Consider the following 27,983-nt stretch of genomic DNA (forward strand, 5'->3'; position numbering starts at 1 on the left):
TACAATAAATACTATTTATTTGGCACAGTGATAATTGCTAACTGTTGCTTCTCATTTCTCTGTGAGGGAACTGAGGGTCTACAGGTGTTTCTGCATACTATATGGGAGGAAATGCTAACTTCTCAGCAGTGGCCACGGTACATTTCCACCCTCAATGTGCTTTCCATAGTAAGGTAGCTGTTTTATAAGTTAGCTGCTTCAGCTCCATTTACTTTCTCTGGACACTTTATTCTTCAGCACGTGTGAGCTGCTAGTCTCAGCAGCGCTCGGTGCCATTACACATAGCTTACAGGCTCAGCACTGTAATCAAGCCCTGTGCACATCCCTCTCCACAAAGCTGGAAAAGAAATGGGAATGCAATATTGCTCTTTATTTGGTAGTATCTCCACCTGTGTTGCAATAACTGGCAAGAGACCAACTGTCAATCACTACTGAGCTGCATTTTATTTCTCTCCCTTTTAACAGATCTGTACCCTTTCCATTTCATTTTGGCTGCTTCAGTGCTCACTTAGGAATTGACACATGATGCATGCCGAATAGTTAACTTCCAGCCAACCTTGCAGGGCTTTATTACCCCTGAAAATCAACACCCTATACTGAAGCAGGAGGCCCAGCAAATAATCTATCATTTGGAAGAGTAAAGGACATCATCACAATTATGGGGCCTTGGTCCCAACCCAGCACAGAACACAAGGATGTATTTCCCTAACAATATAAGGAATGCAAGCACATTCCACTTTTTTTTTTTTTTTAAAAAAAATTAGTCCCAGTCTGATGTCTGTCTGTTTTCTGCATTGTGTCCTCAAGACTATTTAATAAAACTTCTTTCCATTGCCTTGAGCACAGAACTTCCACAGGATAAATCCCAAGGTCAGCAGTTCCATTTCTCACACCAGAAGCACAAGGCTCATCAGCGCAGGAGACAGTCTCAGGCCATAGAACTAAGCAATATAAATCACACCACCTTAAACTCTGAGTGCACACCCAAGTTTTTTAACATTTATTTCTCAATAAACACACATGCCACCTACATTGAAGGAAACCAACCTCAAGCAAACTGCTGCCAAAATAAAACACACTATGCTTAAACAGTTCTCTCACTGAGGAAAGAGAGTGAGGAAACAGTTTAACCTGGATGTCCGCAGCTACGTCAGTGATGATAGCGTTAAGAAAACAACAGAGTAATAGAGTTAAGCGGCTATTGCCAGTTGGTAGAGCTTCATGGCTTTCATGTAGCTACCTCAATCTAAATGGCTGAAGATCTGGGCTTTAACCTCCAGCAGAAATTGATAAACTGACAGGTTCTACAGAAACCAGTTTTAAAGCTGAGTGACATAATCGAGAGCAGCTGGGCAAAAGGAGCTTTGTACTGCACATGCCCTCAGACAGGGTACACCATTCTCTAAGGCAGAGCTCAGATAAAGCATAAGACAGAAAAACCTGCTTGCTCAGCATTTCTGTAAATAGAGAAGGACCTTCCCCCTCTCGCTGTGGTTACCGCTGTGTTCAGAAAATAATGACTCTTTGGCCCACCCCTGTTCCTCTGACTGTACCACTACCTCCGGCTGACTGGGGTGACTGAGAAACTTTGTAACCTGATATTCAAAGTCATTGTATTACAAATACCTTCTATTTTGCATGATAAATGGTTTCCCCTCCGTATTAGTTAATGGAGAAATATTTTGGCTACTTTTGCCGAAGGGGTTTGCTTTGCTTGCAAGGTCATGCAGAATGGGCTCCCTGAACTTTGAACCGTATCTGCAAAGTGAGATAAACAAGAGCCGTATAAATACCACAGCCCTTTTCCCCACAGTGTTTTCTTCTGCAGCAGTTAGGCAGAGCTTCCAAGGAGAGAGAGGAAGAAAGGGTAAGTGTGCTTGTTTTGCTATGTGAGAGCTTCATGACTTAAAACTTGGCAGAGTGTGTGCTTGTTTCTTTGCCTGAAAAGGCTGACTGCAGAAACTTCTGCTGAAAACCAACTAGAAAGTCGAAATGCAGAGTGGCGTGCAAAACATAGCTGTCACCTAGGTCAGAGGGCAGGACCGTTGCTGCTGGTGCTGTACACCGGTGCTGCAGAAGGCTATAAAGGCACAAAAGGATCTCAAGATGTCATAGGACTTTCATGGGCTTGTAATGGATATAAAGGCGGGCAGCTTTCCAGATGTGTGGGAAGAGTAAAAAAACATGTCCCTGTTGCTATCTGTTGGTCCACAGTTTAATCTTCAACGTACTATAGCTAAAATGCTTTCGGTAGAACTGCAGGAAAGAAACGTTAAGGACAGATGGATTTCGCAAGTGATGTTGGCTTTGCAGCAGCTGGCTCTTGTTTTACAGTAAAATGTTCTCGTTTTTTTAGAATATCACAAGATTGATGAAACATGTGTTATCAGAACTTAAGTGTTCCCAGAACATCCTGCTCACTGTCAGACTCTGATGTGAGTGGTAAAATTACACAATTCCACAGCCTAGGACATGTTGGGGAGCATTTTATAAGTCTATGTATTTCTCAATAATGGGTGTTTTCTGAAAATACTATGTCAAAATTATTATGTTAATAGAATAAAAGGAAAGGATAATTAGATAATGTCTTCTATGTATTTTCATGAACATTAAATAGACTAAGTGTGGGAAGGAGATTTTGTAAGATCTGAGGAATCCTGAATCTCAGTTTTCATTCTAGTGCCTGTGTTCTTAAGAGATTTTTCTCAATGAGTTCCAAATACTACAGACTGACTTGTGAAAATGCTTAAGTCTTCTCTGATTCCTTCCAGGTTCTTTAATACTTGCTCTGTACTAATACACTATTGGTGCAAGTACTTTTAAGTCAGTGGAATTACTTGGGAATCTGGAGTGAACTTGTTTGGTGTAAACAGAACTTTACTGGTGTAAACTGGTCCAGCACAACTGATTTCAGAACAGAAGAAACGAGGCCGCCTATAAAATCACCAAAGTGTTAAGAACATTCAAGAAGAAGTTACAAAGAGGAAGGAAAAACATAGATTAGTAGCATTAAAAGAAAATCCAGTTATTCTGAACACTTCGTCTGTTTACATACCACAACAAAATACTGCCTGTTTAATATAGGGGAACTTAGCTGCGAAACAAAAGAAATATAATCAAGCAGTAAAGAAAGTAGCTCAAATATATTCTTACAGTTGTGTGTTTGGTTGTTTTTTTCTTTTAACTGAATGGAGCCAATAGCCTGCTGTGTTTTATTATGCGAATTTCAGAGTCTGAACTTTGTGTAGGCACTGATTTAATTTTGTTTATTTTCTCTCTTTTCAGTTAAAACCCAGCCATGTGGGCCGGGCTGGGACTAGTTCTGGCTCTCTGTCTCCTCCCAGGAGGAGGGACAGAGAGCCAGAACTGCAAGGAGGCCCCAGAATGGTATATTGGGGAGGAGAACCCAATGCTGAACTCTAGGGGCTCAGTGACAGTGGTGGCTCTCCTCCAAGCTAGCTGATACTTGTGCCTGCTGCAGGCTTCCAGGTAAGCGTAAATCTCTTTCCCATTTTCTGTTAAAACATTACTGGTCAGTTTTTTAATTGGGGGATAACACATGTGCCCAACTACAGATGCAGTCGTTGAACTATAGCTTCTTCAAATGCTGCCATCCCCGCTGGCATGTGTGAGCCAGAGACCAAGGCTAACTCTCATCAGGAGCTTTCTGTGCCAGTGGCTCAGATTCTTTCTTTCAACTTGGCCCTGATTGACAGATCATCTTCTCCAGATTGTATTTGCATCATAAAAGTATGATCAAGTTGACATTGATAAAACCCAAAACACATGAAAACCCAACAGAAACGGTTCCTCAAGACTGTGCTTCAGTTAGCAACAGATGATTGATGTAGCAAAGATGCTGAAGCCAAGAAACATCATAATTCTTTGACATGGCGAGAACACCTGAAACAGAGAGATCTGTGATCACTCATTTCTTATGTAAGATCTGTAGGGGAAAAGGCAGATCAAAACATGTACTTTTAATGTGTTTTCCCAGCCCCCATTCAGAGTTCCTAGCTGGAGAGAAAAAAAAAAAAGGAAAAAAAAATCCAGAAGAAAAGGTAAAGACTGCCCTTTCAAAAAAAAAAAAAAGATGAAGCATTCAAAGGGCTCATCAGTGTTGTATTTTCATACAAGACCTGGGACATTGGTGCTCTGGTTTCTAGAACCTACCTCTGTGCAAATAATTAGGTATTATGACAGTAACAGCAGCAAGAATATAATTTCCAGCTGACCCAAACAGGAACTGCATACAGCCCTTACCTTGGATTAATTTAGTGATTGTGAAATCGTTTTGGTTTAAAAATTTGTAGTACTGGTTTCAGAGCTTGATTTTAGTGACTTTAATATTAGTTTTCCCCTCTAGGCTGTGTAACTTCACATCATATAGTCTTTGGAAGTTTTTTAAGAACTAGATTTGAAGAAGTGTTAGTAAATGTCTGGCTCTATCAAAGTTGAAACTGTGCTTTGTGGTTGGATTTTGAGGTAGTTGGGTTTGATTCTGTACATTTTAGAAAGGTTTTAAGGAATCTTTCAAGCTCCAGACTATTTCCTGAAACTGGAAAAATAAAAAGTTTTCTGGGGCAATTCAATGAGAAGGATACAAATGAAAGGGAAAAAAACCCAACCACATTGTACAGCAAGAAAGCAACTTGATGTACTGTAGGACAAAGAAAGACTTTTGTGGTGGGATACAGAAGGGAAAGACCAGTAAACTGCTGGATGGGTCATGCACGCATTTTATAGCCATCCTTTTTGACCCAGTTGGTATAATATCCTTTTTCTGGCTGTTAAAGAGATGAGCAGGAGAGCTATCTGCCTTTTACTTTAAGGTTTGCTTTCTTGATTATTCATCTTCCTACTGTATTTACAGTATGCATTCTTTAACCAACTATGTGACCAAAACCTCAGCATTTAAATAGAGACATCAGATAACTAACTGTGTTAGACCACAAAGAGTGTAAAAGAACTGAAATAAAAATAGCACCAAATTCAGTCTAAAAACAGATGTCTGCTTTATTTGGTACTGCATTGTACTTACAAGGACAGGACCCATGGCATATTAGCTATTAGAGTCTGGTTTGGTGACAGTATAGTTGATAGTCATGGCAAATGGCAATAATGTTTCAATGGTGTTAGACTGATAACTGGGAGACAATAACATGCACTGAAATAAAAGCAAGATGGAGCATATTCACTTTTGTTGAACATGGCAAATCTTACCATTCTCTAATGATTTATGGTCTTACTTCTTTACATTCTCCGCTAGGCTGGAGGACCTGCGAGTCAAGTTAGAGAATGAAGGACTCGTTAATATCTCGTATGTGGTTGTCAACCATCAGGGAGCTCATTCCCAGAAGAAAGTCCACCTACTAAGAGAAAGTGTTTCAGAGCATATCACTGTCTACCAGCAAGATGAGGGGCAAGCTGATGTTTGGACTAACTTAAATGGAAGCAAAGATGACTTTCTCATCTATGACAGGTCTGTACTTAAAGAGGAACACAAGAAAATATTTGCATTTATTTAGAGTAATGCTTTGTAAAATCTATATATCATTTCATTGAGTTGCAGATAAGCTGATTACTTCCTAACAAAGACTTCAAAATAAATTTCTGATTTGCACTAAGTAGAGCACTTGCATTTACTGGAAAAAGGAATCTACTACAAAGGAGAAGTCTGCTTTTGCTTAAGTTAAAGTTTGGGATAAATAAATTTTTCTTTATATTTATTGTAGATTTTGATTAACATAATTGAGTGTAGAATTTAACAGCATGATTCTGGTCTTACACTGTTTTTAGTTTCAGACAACTTTGTTACATCCATGCATATGAAAGTAGAATCAAATGAGAAAAGCTGAGTTCTCATGAAAACTTTTTGGCTGGAGTTGTTGAAAATGTCATGTAGCCTTTTGGAAAAAAATTAAGTCTTCAGGTGAAGCTTTTAAACTTTCGAAGAAAACAGCTTTCTAATCATAAGATTCTGGGACATGTATCTTTTGGCAGAACCAGTAATAACTCTTTAATTGAAATCCTGATTTTTCAGTTTTGATGTGATGGAAATTATTTGACAAGTCCTGCACCTCTAACATGACTGTCCTAATTACTATTCTGTTATGAACAGCCTCAGTTCATACTGAAGCATAATGAAGTTTATTAAAGAACGGGAAAGTTAGTAAACTTTTCTGGTAATATGATGAAATGGAATGAATTAGCTAAATTAATCTTGTGGGATGAAACTTGCACTGGAATGTTCTTTAGAAAGCGATCGCCCGTTACAGCAGCAAATACACCTAAGTGTGGAAGGTTGCTGTCATGTGACAGACAGAAGGCAGCTGTATGTAGTCCTTGGAGGGGCCCCAAAGCTGTTGTCTGTCCCACAGCATTTGAAAGGTTGAACGTGCTGTCAGCACAGGGGGTACACCTACGCTATGGATTGGTTTAGCACTAGTTTGGCCATGATCTGTTACAGTTCTAGGAATGTATGTCCTTATTGTGCCTCTGTTGGCAATTAGTCTTTGCCTGTTGCCGGTCCTAGATGTGCACTGCAGATGTGTAAGAAGCTCAGGCTGGAGGACCGTGTGTTGACATCACAGGTGGGGCACTTAACAAGGTGCCCTTGTGTGCAAGTTTTGCATTTACTACAGCTCCCTTCGAATGTACCAGTGGTGTAGCCAAGTGCATACCATAACACTCAAGTACAGATGTGGGACAAACAGGCACCATAAAAAACCCTCAGGCACACTACATCAGTAATGCAGATGCACTGCAATGCACATTCCAATCAAAATATTACATTGCATAAAAACATTCTTTATACGGATGCAATAACCACGTGGTGATCTGTATCACTCTGCTAACAGCACTCCTCATTAGCCAGGCAGGTCTGTAATGAGTGTACCTATGCTAGCCTGCATGCCACTAAACTAGAGGCCTCCACTAGCGGAGTGAAGTCAGCCAGAAATCATGCTTCACACTACTGACTGATGCAGCTGAGTGGGAAACATTTGTAAGGCAGATACTGGTTTTGCCTGTAAACTCCTTGGACAGAAACAAGTCTCTGTGGGACTGTACAGTGTGGGTGGACTGACGTGAATAAAATAAGGTATGATATGAAGAGATACTTAATTTTAGATGTATGTTTATGTATATGTAACCACAGAGTTTTTTCTCTCCTTAGATGTGGCCGTCTGGTGTATCATCTGGGTCTGCCCTATTCCTTCCTGTCTTTCCAATATGTAGAAGAAGCTATTAAGATTGCATACTGTGAAAACAAGTGTGGAAACTGCTCTTACATGGTATTTTCTTGTTTCATTCTATATATACCAGGAAAGGAAACTGGGTTTGTCTCATACTTAAAAAAAATTATTTCAGTGTGATTAATCCAAAAATACATGATTTAGAATTTACACATTTCATGTGTCTTGACAGAGAACTCTTAAACATTTTTCAAAGTGAATTAGATCTCATTTACAATAAACTGATTATTTGAATTCCTACCCTTGATAGAAAGGCAAAGCATTTTCAGAAATCTAAATGCAATCTTGGATGCAATTTCTGGAATTACAGCTAGTGAGCAATTAGCTACTCTATTTTTGGGAAGGGTAGGTACTTAAACAAATAGCTGTTTTTTATTTAAACCTGAGAATGAAGTCCAAGCTGGTTTGAGTTACTGTTCCTTTTAGTTTACATTGAAACACAATATACAACAGTTACTTTGAAAAAGTAGTAATACAAGGTGACAGATTATTGTTACCATTATAAAAGAAGGGTAGCTTTGTTTTACATATAAATAAACAGCAGAACTACTTTAAGAATTATCAAGAAATGTATGTACATAGACATGAAAGTTCAATGAGAATAATAACTTTTGATCCCATCATACAATTTTTCATGTCAATGTAGGCCTCAGGCAGGTCAGATGTGTCATCCTAGAAAAAGAACACATTTTATCAGCAATTACTTGAATTGTAAGTTTACATTAAGAATATTAACTGCCTTGTTACCAGTGGTGTAAAACAAGGTTCTTTTAGATACATTCATATCTTTCTTCGGCAAAGTAACTTAAAATTGGGTTTCTGGTTCTGCAAAAATGTTAGGATATTATTTTGGAACGAGTTTAAATAAATGTCTTGTATTTAATACTACCTTCTGTTTTGCAGGAAGCTGATATTGATGGTATATGTGAAAACATCACTAAAAAAGCCGATGAAAAGCTAGCAGAGATAGAACCCAAACCAACTAGTCAACGTTCACATCACCACAACCTGCATAGACACAGACACCACCACCACCGCCACCATCATTCCAAAAATGCAAACCATGAGGCTCCTCCTGAAACTCAAAGACATCATCCTCACAGTGGTCGGCGTCATAGAGTTTTTGGCCATAACAGACATGATCAGACAGGTAGTCATGAACAGGTAGAAAGTGTGGAAACTACACCAGATAAAAAGCTATGAAAAAAAGGGAAAACCAGCTGTAAAAACCCATTAACTTGAAACTGGCAGACAGCATCAGACTCAACTTCTAGTAGCTGATGCTGTCATTGTCGACACCTTTTGTTTGAAGAGCTAGGAAATTCTGTCACTTGACAGTGTCGTGGAGCACTTCCAAATTCTTGCAGATGACATGGCCAGCTGTCAGCAGAGGACATCACTGAATCTTGACAGTGACGTCTGCTCACTGCTGCCTGACAGTCACCAGCAGCAGAAGCAAGTGAAACTAGTGACACCTGACAATGACAAGAAAAGGCAAGAAACTGAGCCTGAAAAACAAACTAAGCACCTTAAAAATGGAAGGGGGTCCTGCTGCCTAAATTCACGTAGTTGCAAGAGTGGAAAAATTAACAGACCAAATGTTTTTATTGCCCCCAATTAAAAATTACACTGACAGGCGTGTAGAGTTAAAATATTGCAAAGAAGTAGACTTTCAGAGCAGCGCTCTTAGATTTACACAATACCTGTCAAATTCCATCACTGAAAAGCTTCATAACTTACAGGAATTTAATTGACCCATAGTTTGTTTTTCAGTTGCACTGGGAAGGTGTCTGCATTCTTGATTAATTTGTCTTTCTTGTTTCTCTTCTAACATTCTGCTTGCATTTGTGAGGACAGGAGCATAAACTATGACCTAGGGGCTCCTGTCTGATGTGTTGCAATCAAGAATAGAAGATAAACAAAACAGATATTTTAATCATTTTTTAATTAAGATGATGGGATATATTCAAAAGTTGATTTGGTTGGTTTTTTATTTTCCTCACCTAGGGATACAAATCATGTACAAAAAAGCTTATTCCTAAGCAACGTGCCAAAATAACTTTCTATCTCAAATGTTAGATACAAGCAGTAATTGCATTATTTTTAAACAAGCTTATAAGTTTAACTTTGTGGCTTAGATACAGCATCAGTGTCCATTAACACACACTCCTACAGCTTGTAAAATCCCACCAAATCAGTAAGATCATGCCTAAAGTGAGAAGCAGTGTTAATAACCCTTCATACAGAATCAGTATCAAAAAAGAGGGAGGGGTAGAACAAGTTTAATGTTGGTTTAATGTTTATCTTTGCTCATAACAGTGCTGAATTTGATAAATCTATAGTGATTTGTAAGGTAATATACCACTTGTATAACTTCTCTGTCTGTAGCTTAGCTTCCCTAACCTTTGATTAACTGAGTTGAAATAAAAATATAGTTGTTAGAAGGATTCCTGGATGAAGAGAGCATTCAAGAAAGGAAAACTGCTTTGAAAGCGTACACCATAATTAATGATGGTTTAATAGGGAAATTATTACTCCTACCAAACCTGAATCTTTTTATCGTGAATGCTGATTAGCAAGAAAGTAGTCTTGAACATACAAAGAATGCATGTCTTTGGAATACTTGAGAAGAGCGTTTTCAGTAAAAAAAAAACCCTGTATTTCTTCCTATCTTGGCTTTACTTTCAGGTGCACAGTTTGAAATATACTATTTCTCATTGTATGTACTACTGAAACTATGTCATTTACTCAATACTGCCTCCGTTTGAAATGCAAGTCTTGGCTTTTGTTGAGACGTTGTTCTAAGTCTCTTACGGTGTTTCGAAGAATTTCAATTTCCTTGTTTTTCTCCTCCTGGAGATGCTGCAGCTTCTGTAAAAATGAAAGGACAGGCTTCAATGTTAAACATCACATAGAATTATGCAACAATACAATATGCTGTGACTAATGAGAAATGTTCTAATAAGAATGCTTTTCTAAGTATGTTGTATCACAAAATTACAAAGATTACTTCCCCAGAACCCTCTTTGTGTGACATCCCAAAGTCCCATGCCTACAAAACCAATAATGCACATACATAATTGGTATCACAGTCATTTATGTCAGTTCTATCTTAAGTTCCCAGGTTAACAAATCTATTCTAAACCCACTTAACACGTGGGCTTTTGTTGTTGAACCCCAGCTGTATCAACATCAGTGCAAAGACATGGAATGACTTGCCTAGAGGTGGGAAGGATGTGTTGGGAGAGTGAGTTAAGATGGACCCGCAAGGCATGAAACTCCACACACACCGAGTTTTGTCGCAGTTACACACAGTAAAACCCCATGGAACAGCCTGTAACAGTATTTAGTATCTGCAGGCTACAGGCTATTTAGCACATACCCTTCGATAGATACTCTGTGGCAAGACAGAAGCCTCTGAAAATGATTTTGTTGTTTTATTCTGAACTCTTGCTAATTTAGCATTGAACTGCAAGAATCAGGACAAGAGGAAACATTAAGAACCAAAAAGGAAAAAAGGATGTTAAATAATAAAATTGTATTTTCCACTTTTTTAAAATTAGATTTTGTACCTGGAAGTAGTAATAGCAAGCTTATCTACTATTTAATACTAGGACAATGAAGCTACTTTATTTAAGAAAGAATACAATTACAAGTTATGTTTCTTAAAAAAATGCCTCAAAATATCACAAACAGTAAATAGTACAAATACGGTGAACCAAATACATGTAGATGAACAAGATGACTACCAAAAAAAATCTAAGGCTCCACAGCCACATGTCTGCAGGGGAATATGCAGAGGGTACTAAAAACCTCTGAAACCATCAGCCTTCCCTCATGTTCCAAGGATAATTCAGCCCAAACACTTTCACTTAGTATGTGAAAGGTCTGAAGTATTTCCTTAATTGTTTCTATAATCAGAGCAGCTTAAAACCTGAGCCATGAAATACATGTTGAATTCTGTGACTGAAACCTCCACAGATTCGTAAGTCTTCAAGCTCTTGTAAGTTTATTAAAAAAAAAAATCTTCCCACCATTCAGAAATTAAGAATGAAAATAAGCAGAGAACCTTGTTTGGGTTTTTTTTATAGCTCAACAACTAGCAACATTTTCAAAATACTTTTGACTTCAAACAAGAACACAGCAAACTTCAGTCTCCCTATACAGTAGGTAGAACTCAGTTCCTGAGCAGAAGCAACTCAGTTACCATTATGGAAGGGAGAACATGCCACTGATTTTTGTAAAGACAATAGATTCCATAATATTACTTTGTTAAGAACTGATTAACATTTTTCACTACACAGTCTCTTCTAAGTTTACCCAATGCCCAATTGATCTTTAGCTCAGCTTTGTAATGCATACCTCTATCTGCAGTTTAATTATTTCATTCTGCTTCTCTTCATTCTGAATTTTCAGCTGTCTAGTCAGCTCTAGTATTTCCAGTTCTTTTTTCTCTCTCTGTTCTCTATACTCCATTTCCTTTACTTCAACTAGTAACAGAGCAACACCAAATACAATGACTATAGAAGATACTTAGATGGAAAAATAGCATGATTTCCCAAATATTAAAACCTTCTTGAACAGCAGGTCATCATTTCATGGGAAAAAGAATTTCATTCAAGCAAAAAAATACACTTTAAATCTATGTGAAAACCACCCTGTTGCATATGAGTAAGATGGAGTGTCTTTAAAGAAGCACCCCATTTTATACAGTTGTCTGGCTTTTTTCAGCTTTATGGATGACAAAAACAAACCTCTTCAAGGCTATTCCAGTACTGGAAAAAATTAATATTGAAATAGTTTTTTCCTGTTGCAGTATTATTTATTTGTGAAAATAATGTCCTACTCTCCTGAGCATAGCTGGAACACTCTCAACAGCAGTCTAGCTTATAGTTCAAAGCAATTTTCCAAATTGCGTGACCCAAAATTTCATTCCTTCAGATTTTTAGGTTCAAGTTCCCAGTATCTGTTCTGCCTGCTTAGGAATTCCTGCTCATTCTGCGTTGCTGTACTATTGCCTCATTGCCACTGTCTACTCTCTTGAGCCAAGACAAAACGCAGTTAAATACTGCCCACTTCTAGCTTTCATATGTCTCCACTAAGAAGTGGAACTTGTACTTATCCTAGTTGAAGTACAGCTGCTACAGATTACAAGATATTTTAGCCAATGCTGTATCATTCAGTCTTCAGACAACTTACATTTTTTTCTTATATTGCAATTCAACTGTGTTATTTCCAATTTGTGGTCTTCCTCTTTGTTTTTAATTTCTATCGTAAGTTTCTCGATCTGATCTTTATATTCCTGCAAATGTAAAAAGGCTTCATAAAAATCTTGAGGTTTCTGTGCTTTTAGCCTTCTGCAAAGCACAACATCCATGTAAAAATGTACAGTACTCTGTAATTCAGTACTTGCTTTAGCCTCAATCTAGTAAATTCAGAATGCCCATTTACATTTTATGCAATCTAGCTGAAGTCCACAGATGAAAAATGCAGCAGATTTCATTGTATTACAGCTATCAGTTAATGTAAAATTAGAAATTGTACTTATTAGGAGAACAGGCAAATAGAGAGGTAATATTCCTTCCCCTAACCCAGGATCTGATTCAGTGCTGCAATTTGTTAAGTGACTACAGTTTTACTTTTGTGGATTTTCAGCTGTAAGATTGTATAACAGAAATCATACTTAAAGTATGAGTTTTGTTAGTATTGCTTATACCAAGGGTTCCACAACTTCATACTGGCAGCAGCAGAAGCATCGGTGATACAAGAAGTTGTGATGCTGGTGGCAGTGATACTCAAGTGAAGAGTCTGAGCATGCCTATTTAAGTTTGCTCCAATAACTGATCCAGAATTATCAAGGAATTGGCTGTAGCTGCCACTGTAGAGGTGCTTACTCCAAGGCTGTTGTCAGAGCTTTCTAACAAAGAGGTAGCCACTCACCAGAGCAATGCTCAGAGGCACTCTCAAAGGCAGTTACTGATCAGTGGTAACAGCATATATGGACATAGTCAAGTAAGTGCCTTCAGAACCACACTAGGAAGTTCCACCATGCCCATACAAGTATATAAGGTATAGAATCATAGTTTTCTCACGTCTTTCAGAAGCCATTACTTACTTTATTCTCAAAGATAACAGCTCTATTGGTATAAAAATTCAATTTTAACTCATTAGTTAATACAAACGCAGGCAAAGAAAATCAGCAGTGAGATTCCTAATCCTATACAGGTAACAGATCTGCAATCTTAGCACAGAGAACTAACATAACTTGTGACCAGCTCTGCTGGTGTTACCTCCTTTCCAAAAATGAGTGGCATAGATAAGAAGTAGAGAGATGGTAAATGGAACTTATTGTGAGACACAGATAAAAAGTAGAGACCTATTATCTTTGTAGCACATAGCAAAGAAAACTATAGACAAAATTCAGACAGTTCTTGATTCTCTGGCACTACAGTAGGCATTGTTAGTATCAAAACCTTCTTTCCACAGAAAAATGTACTTTAATGCAAGGGATTAGATTCTAGATTGTAAAGCTGAATGTGAAGATAAATACAGCTAAAAATAAAAAGTTTATCTTGCACTGAGCCGGAGTTCTCAGCACTTAGTAGTTTTGACCTCTTAGTCCCTCTAACACATTCTGATATTGATATCGTCATGAGAACAACTCTTCCTACACATCATAAACATTAGAAGGGCAACAATAGTGGTATCAGTAGCAAACCCAAGAATATAAAGATGTATGAAGTGCTACAATAGAGATAAAATATTATTTCTCTACCTAAAAAATGATCATTTGTGACATACCTGTTCACAAGCCTTTAATTTCTCTTCCAAGATATGAATGGTACCCTTCAGTCTTTCATTTTCATCTATGTAAATAAAAAAACTATATGAAATACTAAAAAGTACATTTTGACAGTATTATTATCAGGAAAGCAGAGTAAGGAAATTACATTTTTTTACTTGTCTGAAATTTAAGACTGTGGACATGATAATCATCATTTAAAGAACTACACAATCTCAGTCTCCATTTTTTAACAAGAAAATTAATAGTTAATCATAATATTTGCCTAGTACTACTACTCTGAATTGTCTTTAGCCTTCTGATAACTGGAGCATTTAAGAAAATCTAGATGCAAAGTTCTTTGGCTCAGAAAATAGAAGATTGTCATCATGCCTACAACATTTTCAAACTGGAAGATGCAACTTTTTAGGTACTTGTTTCCCCAAAACCAGAAAGTAGTATCTCAAAAACAGAATTTAGAAAAAAACAATAATGCTTTTTTTGATTATTAAAAGTCACTTTGGGTATTAAAAGCCACCGTATACTTCAAATTTTTAGGAGCTTATTAATATTTATGCTAATATGCCTTGAACACACAATGAGTATAAAATTAGCTACATACTGTACAGCTAAACTGTGTTATAGAGATATAGCAAATAGTCATAAATTTTATTTTAAAATAGTCATAAGTAATTGTCTAGTATTTATGGATAACAGCTAAATTTTAGTTACACTGAGAATTAAGACTCTTTGGTTAACTAGAGTGATAAAACTATGCATAAACGCTGCAGTCCAACAGCTGAATGATACCTTCTCACTTTTTGTAAAATTGCCTGTGCTATGCTGAAACACATTTAAAGCCCAACTACTGATTTAAGAAAACTTCACTGAGGGCAAAACTTCTTTTACATGTGGATTCCAAGTAGGATATCAACAGACATTCATTAAACATATACACCAACAAAATCTGCATGATTGATTTTAGATAATTTTTTTCCTTTCTGTTTTGCTGCCAGTGAGTTTCTCTCTCTGAAAAACCCAGTAAATATAAACAAAAAAATTAAATGTCTGCTCATTCAAAATTAGAGTACAGTATATATATGTGAATATTTTTGCTTTTACCTTTCACATTACACTGGTTTTCAATGGTTTGTGTTAGACCCTTTATCACATTCTGTAGCGTAGTATATTCTAAAAGAAATGAAAAATCCAGTATTTTTGAATAATTCCTTCAGAACTTTAATTTTACATTTTATCATTTTTTTCTGAAATGTTTTATAATAATCTTGATTAAATATTAGTCCTAATCTTCTTACTGACTATAGAAATAATTCATTATTATCTCACAGTTACTGCTTTATTTTAGCTTTTAGTTTTGACAACAGATTAAAACCAATTTTATCAAGCAATATGAACAACTTCATACAACCATCACATTTCTGCTTCTAGCCAGAAAATAAGGATGTTATTTGTTTTGCGCAATTACAGAAGCTTTTCACAACAGCATTCCAGCAATTTGATGCAACTGAATGCAAATTAAATTGAGGTTTACTCTCCTGACAGCATTGTTGCCAAGATTCTTTTTAAGAAGACCAACACTATCCACTCATTGCAATTTCTCACCTTCTTTTTAGTGCATATGAACATTCATCTTATGGCTCAACATAAACTTGCAGAGATTCAGAATACGCTACTATAACACCATTATCTCATTTTAAGCAAAATAATTATGTGTGTGTGTGTATGTTTATACATGCAACTTATTATCAGTTTACATATTTGTATTTCATAATTTCAAATTTTTAATTTGTATTCTAAATATTTGAACACCATATGGACTACCTGTAATATATAACATTTGGTATTCATTAAATACAATTTTTATCCCTTATGTTCCTTGTAACCTTCTCAGTAAAGTTACAAAAACATTCAAAGACTGGTAAGGCTGGGGGCACTAAAACTGAGGTTCCTTACTCATAAAATCTTTCTATTTCCAGAGTACCACTGCATTTCTTAAGTGGCTTTTAATTTCCGCAACAGATAAAGTACACTTAATGAAAGTTACTCATCTTATAAGAGCAAAGCTCTGTCGAAAACTGTAGATCATCTAATTAAAGCCTACATTACAAATAATGGAGTCGGGAAGATGAATTGAGAATCCAGCTCAGAAATTCAGTTTTCCACTCAATCTTTTTTAACTTCAGTCTGTTCTTCCATCAAGTCTGCTTTTCATGCAGCCAAGTACGCTAGCCAGCTGTGTTCTCCCGTTCCATGCTTCCAAAAAAACGGTAGAGGGAGCACGAACCGCACAGAAACGATGCCTGCCCTCAGTTCCTGTACTGGATCAAAAGCATTTGTGGAAAAATCCTATTCAAAGTCGGAAGCCCCAGGTTAGCCTGGCCATTTGTACCAATTATTTCTACCAGAAACTTTCTCCTATTTGAAAATGTATGGAAATAAATCCAAATGTTTGTAATTCATGCACAAATTGGAAAGGCATCTATGCATCTGAGTAAACAAGAGGACAACAAAGTCTTACAATGAACCACAGCTATTTTAAGTGCAAGCCACTCTTTTGTCCAGTCCCAAGAATATCTGCTTATCTTTCTTATCTTTAAACTATGAATCTTAGCAAATCTCTTATGTAATTACAGTTGTGACTGCAAAAAACTATTGGGAACCCACAAGTTTTGCTTGCCTACATTAAGGAAGAAAAAGCAAAATTTTGTTAAATGGTTGCAGCTTTGTGGATCACTTCCATAGCATCTTTTATGGATTCTGTGTCATTCCTTCACTGTAAAGAACACTACTTATATGCAGAAAGACTGAACAGCCTAAGTGCTCTTTTTCTCTGTTTAATATCTGTAATTTATTGCAGTTTCTTCCACGTGCATTTATAATTGAAACTATTAGCTTTTTAAATAGGGCAATTACGTCAACCACTTTTTCCTTTAACACCTTTGAAACACTAAATCAACAAATATGCGGTCCTGAAGATGCTAAATAGATGCTTAAGTGTTCCATAGACAATAATGTGATTGCTTTCTTTTTAAAAACAACACTAGATTTTCATTCAGAATTGTAGCCTGCACCATAAAAGTCCATTTAGTCACCATAGAAAAGATCTAGGAGCAGGAAAAAGAATGCCAGACTTGCATCTGACTTAAAGCGGATCTCCAACAATACATACTAAACACAAACTGTGGTCCTGAATTTCACCTTTGTTTAACAAAGAACAAATCAAGACAAAACAAAGCCCATTTATGACCTTTCAGAACATGTATACACTTGCCCAGTTGCTCATCTTTTCCCACCTTACCTTTGGTTCAAGTATTTCACTCTCCCCCTTCCCTTGAGTTTTACAAGTTTCCTTTCTTCTTTTGCGTTTCCTTCAGAATTCCTAGTCTTCTTTTACCTTGAACAGTTCTAAAGAGAGACTTCTGGCATCAAGAGTATCAAGGAACCCTTGGGTTCTCACACTTGTTGGCGGTTTCTTGGGGTGTCAAATGTTATTCCTATGTCTGTTTCTTATATTAACAAGGAGTTCTTCAGCCAGCATAAAACTCCACTTCCTCCACCCCACCACTAGTAGCCACAAACCATCAGGGTAGAGGGAACAACAGCCTTTCCTTCCATAGTGCTCTTTCTGCCCCTCTGCTGTAAGCAGCATGTTGGAATCATATGCAAACCATTCACTAGCATGTATTCTCTCATGTATTTTCCTTAGCTGTTCCACAAACTGCTTTGTGGTCCGCTGATAAGCCTTACATTCTAAGGCTGAGTTGTCTACCTATCCTGTAAATCCATTTGCTTTTGTTTTACATTGGTAATAGGATGAACTTGAGAATACTTCTCAACTTGAGAATGTACGTACATTAAGATTGTATTGACATTTTAAGATTGTATTGACATTTTTCATCAAGCTATTGATGCAGCCACTCAAACCCAGCAATCACACTTGTCTTTGGACCAACTCTTCAAATAATACTTTCAGGAAATGTAGCTGACCTGGGTTCTGGGAAACAGCTTGGGACACAACGCTAAGAGAAATCTTTTTTTCCCAGCAACAGCTGGCAATATCACTGTATAAAAGCCACTCTCACAACTACAGTCTGTTAGGATAATCTGCCAGAGTAAGAATGGAAGTATCAGTGCTACATTTCATCTCTGGCATCTTCTCCAGTTCTGCACAGCATTCCTTTGTAACTCCATCAATAACAAAACAGTGTTTTTCTTAATCCCACAGTGCTTTGAATTTCAAACTCATTTTACAAGGAATTGAATTGTTAGAAGCAACACTGATTCTGAATACACAGTATGCTGTTACTCCTTCTGAAGGGTCAATGTTGCAGGTAAATTTGCTAAAGTTGCAAAGACAATTTCTACTAAAAAAAGCAAAAGCAGAATGCTTTAGAATAATTATATACTTACTATAATTTATAATCACTACACTAACCATATTATAGAATCATAGAATGGTTTGGGTTGGAAGGGACCTCAAAGACCATCTAGTTCCAACTCCCCTGCCATGGGCAAGGGACACCTTACACCAGCCCAGGTTGCTCAAAGCCCCATCCAGCCTGGCCTTGGACACTGCCAGGGATGGGGCATCCACAGCTTCTCTGGGCAGCCTGTTCCAGTGCCTCACCACCCTCACAATAAAGAATTTCCTCCTAATATCTAATGTAAATCCACTTCCCCTTGTCCTGCCATTACAGGCGCTACCAAAAAATCTGTCCTCATCTTTCTTTTAAGCCCCTTCTAGGTACCAGAAGGCTGCAATACGGTCTCCCCAAAGCCTTCTCTTCTCCAGGCTGAACAACTCCAGCTCTCTCAGCCTGCCTTCATAGCAGAGGTGCTACAGCCAGACTCTGACTATCTTCGCGGCCCTCCTCTGGTGTTGAGGGCTCCACAGCTGGATGCAGTGTAACATGTTAACCTAATAGAACAGTCATGATAACTGTCTTAATTTCTAAACACATTCTATCACTTTGGCATCTCTCATTTGCCTTTTGCTTCCTTATTAAGTAGCTTTCAGGACCACCTCTTGGATGTCCCATGATGTTCCAAGTTTCTGCTTTTCACTTTTTTTGTTACTGCTACTAACAGCTCTGCAATCTCTCTTATTCACTGACCAGAATCTTTATCTTCCAACAGTTCTGCCTCCTATTTACACCCATACTAATTTGTTCAACTACGACTTCAATATTATTTAGATTTGAGGTTTTTTCCTGACTATCCCTGCAGCTAAAACTTTGGTTTATATTCCATGCTGATTGCTCTGATGTTTTTACTTGGACTTCTGCTGTCCACATTTTTTTTGCATTATATGTTTCAAAACAACTCCAGAGGTTATTATCTTCAGTTATATCAGCATAAGTATCTCCTCAAATCATCTCAGTCTTGCCTCATCAAAGCAAGGCACTACTATTCATAAAGCTCAACTCTTTCTTCTGACTTCCATCCGTTTTCAGTCCATTCTACTTCCACAGTCGTTGCAGTCACCCCACTGCTCTGATTTCCTGAGTTGTCTCTTTCACTTTTTCTTCTATCTTTCATCACGCAGGTTTTATGGTAAGAACAATTTCTTCTTTTTGTCCACATCTTCCTTTCCCTTTTTAAAATCTATTGTGTATAAACTCTGTCTTCTCTGTTTCTGTCAATAATGAAGCCTCTTGATCTGTTTCTGAATTACTGTCCTGCATTGTCTTTTGTACTTAACAGAGAAACAAATGCCTCAAAATGAGACAAACCGAAAGTTCCATACAGTACACTATCCCACTTCACAATACCCTGTAGAAGATACTTCAAGAAAAACAAAAAGCTGGATAAACACTACCATCAATACATCCTCTCAGCTCCCAAAACACAAAAATTAGGGAGACCTGAGTGAGAGGTACTGTCTTCATGTTTAACAAATGTGTTAAGTTTTGTTACATGAATTTTTCTGATTTTCTTGCACTAATCTATACTTCTGTATCCACAAGCTTCTGTGGAACTGATTTAACAATGTCATTTGGTAATGTATAGAAAAGTTCCTCCTTTTGTTTGCTAAATCAATCAACAAATTTGATTTCAATCTAGTTACATTGTCTTATCATATTGAACAGTGAATATTCATTCCCTAGCCACTTTCTCTATGCCATTTGTAATTTTAGAGCTACAAGTCACATCAGCTCTACTCTTTCTCTTTAGGCTGAAAAGTATCCAGTCAACTTAAGTCTTTCTTTAGATGTTCCAAAATTGTGACCAAACCCATGAAGGCCCCAAGTGCATTTTCACCTACCCATCTCCTGGGTGTTTGGCTGGGCTCAAGGCCAACTTCGAAAGAGTACAGCTGGTGACCTTGAAAAAATTGTTTGAAGAAAGCTGGAAGAAACTCAGAAATGCCTGCCACTTCTGCCCTTGAGAGCTGCTTTTAAGCTGAGGCTTTTGCCCTTAGCCTACCTTCTTGCAGCCACATACCATGTAGATCTGATCATGACCTAGGGAGTGACCTCCTGGCTTGATTTCAGACCTGCCTCATCACTAGGGTCCTGCTAGTGATTATTAGACCACGTCTGGCTCTTGTTACCATATCTGAAACTGATACTGACTCAACCTCCTGTCTTGATCTTGGACCTGTTCCATCACTACATACTTGTTTGGTAATGTGGACTTTTGGCTGATGCTGGAAGCCCTCACTGGGCCAACTCTGCATGGGTAGAGTGTGAGTGAGTCCTAGCTGGTGAAGCCTCTACCTGTGTGGGCCTTGTTATGTGACTGGTTCCCATTTCCCTGTCCTTTGTTCCTCCCTGACTATACCAAACCTTTCCACCTTCTCTGTTATCTTTTCTAGTTCTGGTATGTCCATTTTGAAACATGGTGACCTGTCGAGTAATGAAGCTGGGTTAATTAGCATTGATAATGTACAACTGTGGGCTGGCTTCAGGGGTGTTGGGTTGGTTGATGTAGATAAGGTGCAGCTGTGGATGGTTCTGTTAAGTGGTTGAGAGCCAATGAAGAGAGAGCAGCTGAGGAAGAAGCAGAGAGGAGAGAGTGGGCCCTGGATGAAGTGAGGAGAAGGCAGCGAGAGGGACTGGTATGAAGAGTATGCTGCTATGAGATGGTAAAAGACCTTGTTGCAGCTTGATAGTTTGGAGAGTGCTGCAACAGTATACAGAATATTACATGGATATGAGATGTTTGTTTCTGTTTCTTCCATAATCATGCATATCACTGTGTTTGCTTCTTTGACCACTGATATTTTCAGAGAACTGTCCAGAAGGCCACCAAGATCTCTTTCCGGAGAAGCAGCCTATTAGGGCCAACCACTGTTTATATAATATGCCTCCTATATGCACTGCTACCGGTTTTCATCTCCCCTGTTTATTGCCTGTCATTCAGTATCATGAGATTCTTAGTATAACTGAACAGATTATCATCATCAGCCAACATCTCTCACTTATTCAAGAGCTCTTCCAATTAATTTCTGATTATGCTAAATTATTTAAGCCCCAGCAAATAACTAAGTGAACACAACTGGCAATCTCACTGCAGCACGAAACTAAGTTTACTCCTACCATATTTCTTAACTTTTAGCAAGCTGACTTGTCAAGAGACCAAAGTTCTATGAAAAGATTCACTTTTCAGCAGCTCTACAAATTCAGAAGAATAAGCAACCACAAATCTATGCTAAGTACTAGGTATTATTTCTCTTTTCAAATACTCATCTGAAAAAGATACACTTCTAAAATAAAACAAATAAATCTTAATTTAATAGTTGCCTCTTTAATTTCTCCTTTATTTGGCAACTTTTTTATTATGATGTAAGGGCTTATATTTTTGACCTGTAAAACAGGAAATGCCATTTCATTATTTAGCTTCCACTGGAGAGTTTGAATCCTCTTAACATTGATATAAATTATTATTGCCATTCATAACTACTTAGCACCATCATGACAACATACAGAAGTGGTAAGAGCTTAACTGAACTCAAAATCTTGAAGGATTATATGCTATTCCTTGTACTTTATAAGCAAGTTGGAAATGTCACCGAGATAAAATCTTGATGACATTATAAACACAAAATGGGCTGTCCCATTGTTTAATCTGAACCCTTCAAAGATTAAATCTCACACAGATAAAAAGTACAAGAACTTTGGACAGTTTTTGAGTCCTCAAGAGGCTGAACAAATGCCTAGGCAGAACTAGACACTGAGATACCACCAATATTCAAGATCCTTACAGAATTAATTTAAGTGAGAGGGCTGAGCAATAGGCCCTGAGCCAAAGTTGACCTCTAGATGAATGCACCAACCGAACATTATATATATATCTATATTCAGTATCCAATTGTTAGCAAAATATGCATGATCATTCATGAAAGATGTAGCTTAGATAGAATTTAATCATTAGCAAACACATAGCGCCTCCTTCCTTGCTTAGAGGCAGGTAGTCAAGGGTGTGAAACCAGATACGTGGCCTAGTTATCAAAATGGTGGTTAAAATGAAGTAGATAAGGAAGACTGCTTTAGCCTCTCCCTGAGTCTCGGCCAGGCTTTGGTGGGATCTAAGAGCAGAGTGAAACCAGATGTTTCTGCATTTGAAATTAGGTGAGCTTGTTTATTCAACAATATAAAAGCTGGACCCTCTTACAGTGACTTTGGAGACCTTGCCTATGAGTGGATGCACTGTGTAGGACCTCCCAGTTACTAGGAAAGGCTCTCCAAATCCTCACTGTAACTGGGGCTCCCCAGTGACTGCAGATCTGGATGATGATAAAGTATTAAGGTAACTGGCGATGTATCTTTCTTAATCACTATAGTCTGTCATATGTAGTAGTGATTAGGTGCATTACCTTGCCTTGTTTTATTCTTGCTGTATCATTTCTCTTACTATTCTGTTGCTTCAAATGTAAGTAAAGATAAACACACTTCTTTAACTAGATGTCTGTTTCCTTTGTGCTGACCCTGTCTATTGGCAAAACAGTGAGCAAGATCTGAAGAGGAATATCAAAACTTCAATGTAACAGTCAGCATAGTACAGTGAAAATATATTCCTAACTGCAAACTGGGCTATAAGATTCTCCCCAAACAAACCAAATCACACAAGCAACTGAGAAATATAATTCTTTGTTATTTTGGAGCACCAGCCCCACCAGTCTGACGCTATCTCCAATTACAGGCAAGCTTTGACATTTCAGAAGGCAGCAAACTATGCATTCAGGAATGCATCTGGCTCATTTCTCATTGGGCAAAACATTACTGGTGACCAGGTGAAACAGAACATTTGTCATATTGATACCAAAGGAACAGCTCAGCTGGGGGCATGATAGTCTCAGTGCTGACCTTACTTTTCTCAAATGTTGACCCTACTGCTCTACACAGACATCTGAGCTGCTTATGGACTAATGTAAGTCACAGGCTAGCACTTCAAGTAAAACTACTGATGTTGGTTTGCTTAAAAATGCTGACTTCGTGAACTGTTCACTTTGTAAAATTTTAAACGGTTCACTAGAAACTATAGGCCTGTATGTATGGGAAAGGTAGACATCTGGGCACAACAACGTTATCAGGTGTACCAAGCTCATCTGATCCTCTCCTCCTTTTCCTGCCAATGCATTGTTTCCTTGGAAAAGGTCATAATCAAATGAAAAAAGTCAAGGAAAAAATGAAAGAAAATACAAAATGAAAGTTTTTCTTTCATGGGTACTGCATGCACTCAAAATCTCTTAAAGTGCATGGATACTAACATCAACTGGAAAATAGTTACTTTAACACAGTTCCCAAGGTATGTTTGTGGATTAAAGTTATCTGGCTTATGCAGATGAGATGGATTCCATTACACGACCCAAGATTAAGCATTACTGTTTTTCAAACAGTATCTTAGATCCTTGCCATTTTATTTTTGTATTTTACATGACTGAAAATAATGGATATAGTTCTCAGAACTTCCTGAACACAAGCAAAAACCATACAGTTTTTTAAATCACAACTTACCTTCTTTTACTGATTCCTCCATTGATTGGCTTAATGTTAACAACCTGTTACATTTTTCCAGCTGAAGGACCAGTAGGTTATTTGCTTCAGTAATTTCTGATATTTTCTAGAAAATTGGGAAAAGACTAAAATCAATATACTTCAAGTTTTAATCTTGGGTTTAAGATTAATATAACATTTAATGATTTGACAACACTGCAGTCACAAACCTGTATTATTTGCAGTTCTGGAAATTCTGTTACAGAGAAGATGATGCTAGACTCGAGAGCCTGTGCTACTGTGAGTTTACCCTGAGGAACTAAGAATGCCAACTTACATCACTAGTTATAAACGGGTTTCTTCTTAATTATGTAGTTTGCAGTCTGGACCAATCCTCAGCAAAGTTCTTTCTATTGCTTTGCACATGAGGCTGTCAGTGCCCTTGTTGAGCACCAATGTGGTGTGAATAGGATTTGGTATGTTTTTTGCATAAGAAATGCTATACTTATTTCAGGTGCCCCTTTTATATTGTGTCTAGTATGGACTTACTGATTAGGAATTCAACAGAGAGCTGGCCAATGTGAGTCTAACAGGAAATACAGTACTGATTTTCCTCAGTGGACTAATCTTTTAAGAACTGGCACACACATAAAATAAGAGTCCAGTGCACGTGGAATATAAGAACAGATGCTCCTGCTATGGCAATGACATTTTTCTGGAACAAGGAACAATTTCTGTAATAGTGCAACAAAGCTGTGTAATAGCTTCAATAGCGGCTACTGATACAAAGGGACACTTCCATGCCTTTCCTGAGAAGCCAAAATTGGCCTCTGCACCATTACAAGGCATATTAATAAAGATAAGCTGATACCACTTAGAAGAAATGCTAACTTGAAAAGGTTATTAAAATCTCACAAAATATTTCTAGGTAGCAGTTTCAACATTTTTTACCTTCTTCACTTACCTTTTCTATCTCTGAGAAGTTATCTAAAAGTTTATCAAGGTTCACCACGCTGATTTTCTTCATAGTTTCTTCATGGCTGTGATTCATTTATTTCTGGACCATACAATCCAGTGATCACTGTATATATAGAAAACAGCATTTCTCATTCATACTATGTCAAAAGATTTAATACGCACAAAGGTAATGCAGAACAAAGAATACTTTTTTAAAAAAATTAAAACTATTCTTACACGTAAAGCTAAACTTAAACCAGCCTAAGATCTTTCATTCCTAAGAAACCCAACGAATTTCAGAAAGCCCAGGCAAAATCTATCAAACCAATAGATTATATAGATGAATTTGTTATTTTTTACTGCAATCAAAAAAAACCCTCCAGACTTGAATCCACTTTCACAAACACAATGATTCAATTTTACCTAAATATGTTAGTGGTCTGCACATAGGATGCTTTTAAAGCACATGACCAATTTCTCGTTAGATATGCTGTTAAAAAACAGACTGGTCTTCCTGTCCTCAATTTAAAGACTAGGAAATTTAATCAATTGAAACAATTACTCTCTACTATGCATATTTTAGAGGCAACAGATGATATTTTGTTAAGTCTGGTTAACTTGAACATGTTACTTAAGTAAATGAGAGTTTAGCAGGCACACATTAATGCAGGGTGTAGACCTTTTACCTGTGTAGATGCTCTAATACTTCACTACTCGGGCTTCAAGTTACTTACTCATTTTCTTATAAACAATTTGCATTAATATCAGTGATGACAAACAGCAGCACATAAACCCTACCATATGAGTAAAAAGACAGTATTTTGAAAAGCACCCATATAATTCCAAATTATTAACACAATTCCTATTTTTTTTAGAAATTCTACTTAAAGAATCAACATACATTTGCAAGATGGATATGAAAGACACAATATGAACTATATTGAAACTAAACAAATTGAAAAATATTGAAACTACCTCTGAACATCAGGCTCCATGAAACAAAAATTCCAATACAAGATAAACCATGTATTCCAAACAAAATCATCACTTCTGTGTGGTAATGTATGAACTGCTTTTTTACAAATAACAAAAAAACCCGAGAGAGATGAACCAGAAGTTAGAGTGTGTGCACTGCCCTGAAACTGAATGGATTTCCAGACAGAAATACTGACAGAGAAGTCAGGCAGAAATAGAGAAAGAAATGAACAACTACTAAGCAGGAACCAAAATAAAATAACTAAATTATTTTCTCAGTCATTATTTACAAGTCTTCACATGCATGTAACTTCTTGACAAAGCAATAAGAGGAAGATGCTGGTTCTGTGTGTTGAATACTCATTTTTCTCTTGTACCCACTGTTTCCTCAGAGGGACTAAAACTAATACCATTAGCTAAAGCTAATTAACTTTTTTTTTTAATCAACAATTTCTAAGACTATATGTAATATTAAAGAACTAATGCTTCTAAGTTAAATCAGTGAGCAATCTGAATTACTTTTAGCTATCATAATGCAATGATTTGTTAAAAAAGGAATTTAAAGTATTTATTCAGGACATTCAATTCTGTAAAACAATTTCATGTCTTAATATTCTATTAGTTGATAATCTAAATGTATTCTATGAATGCCAGGCCCTGATCTTTCCAGTCCTTATTGCGGACAGTGTCTTATCTGTTTGTCAATCACCATTTCTTTACATCATGCCTTTAAAACTGTGTTTCACTTTCTAAATCTTAACTGAGGATGGGAGTTTGGGGAGCTACCATGTTGTGTGGTGTTTGGTTTGTGCATTTTCTTATTCCATGCCATCATTTATTTTCTCAGAAGACAGGATGTGCTCAGCACTTGGCAGGATTAGGCAAGTGCCACTGGGAATAAAACTGCTGCTGAACTGAAAGCGGTAAATTAAAAATAATATGTTGTATTATTGTTTTTCCAGTAGGAAAACTCATCACTTTTATTTTTATGTGTATCATTATTATATATGTTATGTCTTCCAAAGCCATTTCTGTTAAGCCTCCCACCCGTTTTGAACTATGGTATTTATTTGACTAGGGGCAAAATTAAAGATTTAAAATGTATTTTTGACTGTCATAAAACTGACACCTTTATTTAATCTCTCTTTAACCCCTTGATGTCCATGCTCTTGCAGTATCTTTTTTTAAGTATTGCCGCTGATGATCTGATTTTGGAATTTAAGGTTTCATTTTTGCTTCAGATAGCAGTGCAACCTGTATTTCCACCCAAAATAAAATAAGTTTATATTAGTTTTTGTAACAGCGTATCTCAATTGTAATTATTCAGTTGTATCTCAATTGTAATCAAAGTAATTATTCAGTAATAGGCACTTCAAATAGTCTCATTTTGCTGAACGCCATCCTTAAGATGGGCACCTGACATTTGCATCGACTACAACCTTGCTTTAATTACTCGGGCAGTGGTGAGGTGTATTTTATTCTTTTTTAATTACTCACCCTGAGCACACATAGAACATGGCTTGCAGATGAAAATTATCATTGGCTAAGTGGCACCCGCAAGTGGGCTGAATCCCATCCCCTCACCCGATTTCACCGATAACCGCAAGAGGCCCGAGCCACCAGCTGCCCCACTGCAAACCCCACCGACGCTGCCCACCGAGTCCTAGCGACCCTCTTTCCCTCACCCACCCCTGCAGCTTGTCTACACAAACTGCCTTGGGTAGAACTAAGGCCCTCCCACGGTCTCGGGTAGACAGGACACTCAGAGCACTGCCTTTCACTCCGCAGTGCGCAGGCACAACCGACAGACGGAGCAGGGTAACAGCGTTCCCCGCACGAGCCGAGCCGCCCACCCCGCTCCCCACGGCCCGCGGAGAAGGACCTGCGCGCGCACCCGAAGGCGGGAACCCCAGCTCCGCCGGCGGAGCGTACCACTACCGATCCTGCGGGGGTCACTTTAGCTCCCCTTCCCGCCGGCCCGCGGGTGGGCTCGCCCGCGTGCCCGCGCTTGGACCGCGCTGTGTGAGGCGCTGCAGGGCGGGGGCGGGCGGGGTC

At 37.7% G+C, this 27,983-nt stretch overlaps 2 protein-coding genes across 3 annotated transcripts; one reads left to right on the forward strand and one right to left on the reverse strand.

Annotated features, from left to right (window-relative positions):
- Nucleotides 1–1,634: 1,634 nt before the first annotated feature.
- On the forward strand, nt 1,635–9,926 carry LOC121080863 (selenoprotein P). 2 transcript variants are annotated; one of them, XM_040579152.1, is made up of 6 exons: nt 1,787–1,867; nt 2,357–2,435; nt 3,286–3,489; nt 5,270–5,482; nt 7,178–7,295; nt 8,160–9,926. In XM_040579152.1, exons 3-6 carry the CDS (start codon nt 3,299–3,301, stop codon nt 8,778–8,780), a joined length of 1,143 nt encoding a protein of 380 aa, XP_040435086.1. In that variant the 5' UTR covers nt 1,787–1,867; nt 2,357–2,435; nt 3,286–3,298; the 3' UTR covers nt 8,781–9,926. The 2 variants fall into 2 exon arrangements, with proteins under 2 accessions (XP_040435085.1, XP_040435086.1); XM_040579151.1 differs by lacking the exon at nt 2,357–2,435 and having other exon boundaries at nt 1,635–1,867.
- CCDC152 (coiled-coil domain containing 152) lies at nt 9,256–27,945 on the reverse strand. Its single transcript, XM_040579153.1, has 9 exons — nt 27,861–27,945; nt 24,961–25,077; nt 24,018–24,123; nt 15,160–15,228; nt 14,058–14,122; nt 12,456–12,558; nt 11,619–11,746; nt 10,639–10,725; nt 9,256–10,127 (listed from the first exon to the last, which is right to left on the reverse strand). The coding sequence occupies exons 2-9, from the start codon at nt 25,045–25,047 to the stop codon at nt 10,005–10,007; spliced, it is 768 nt and encodes a 255-aa protein (XP_040435087.1). The 5' UTR covers nt 25,048–25,077; nt 27,861–27,945; the 3' UTR covers nt 9,256–10,004.
- Nucleotides 27,946–27,983: the final 38 nt, after the last annotated feature.

Source organism: Falco naumanni, chromosome Z (genome assembly GCF_017639655.2).
Source record: "Falco naumanni isolate bFalNau1 chromosome Z, bFalNau1.pat, whole genome shotgun sequence".
NCBI classification, from domain to species: domain Eukaryota; kingdom Metazoa; phylum Chordata; class Aves; order Falconiformes; family Falconidae; genus Falco; species Falco naumanni.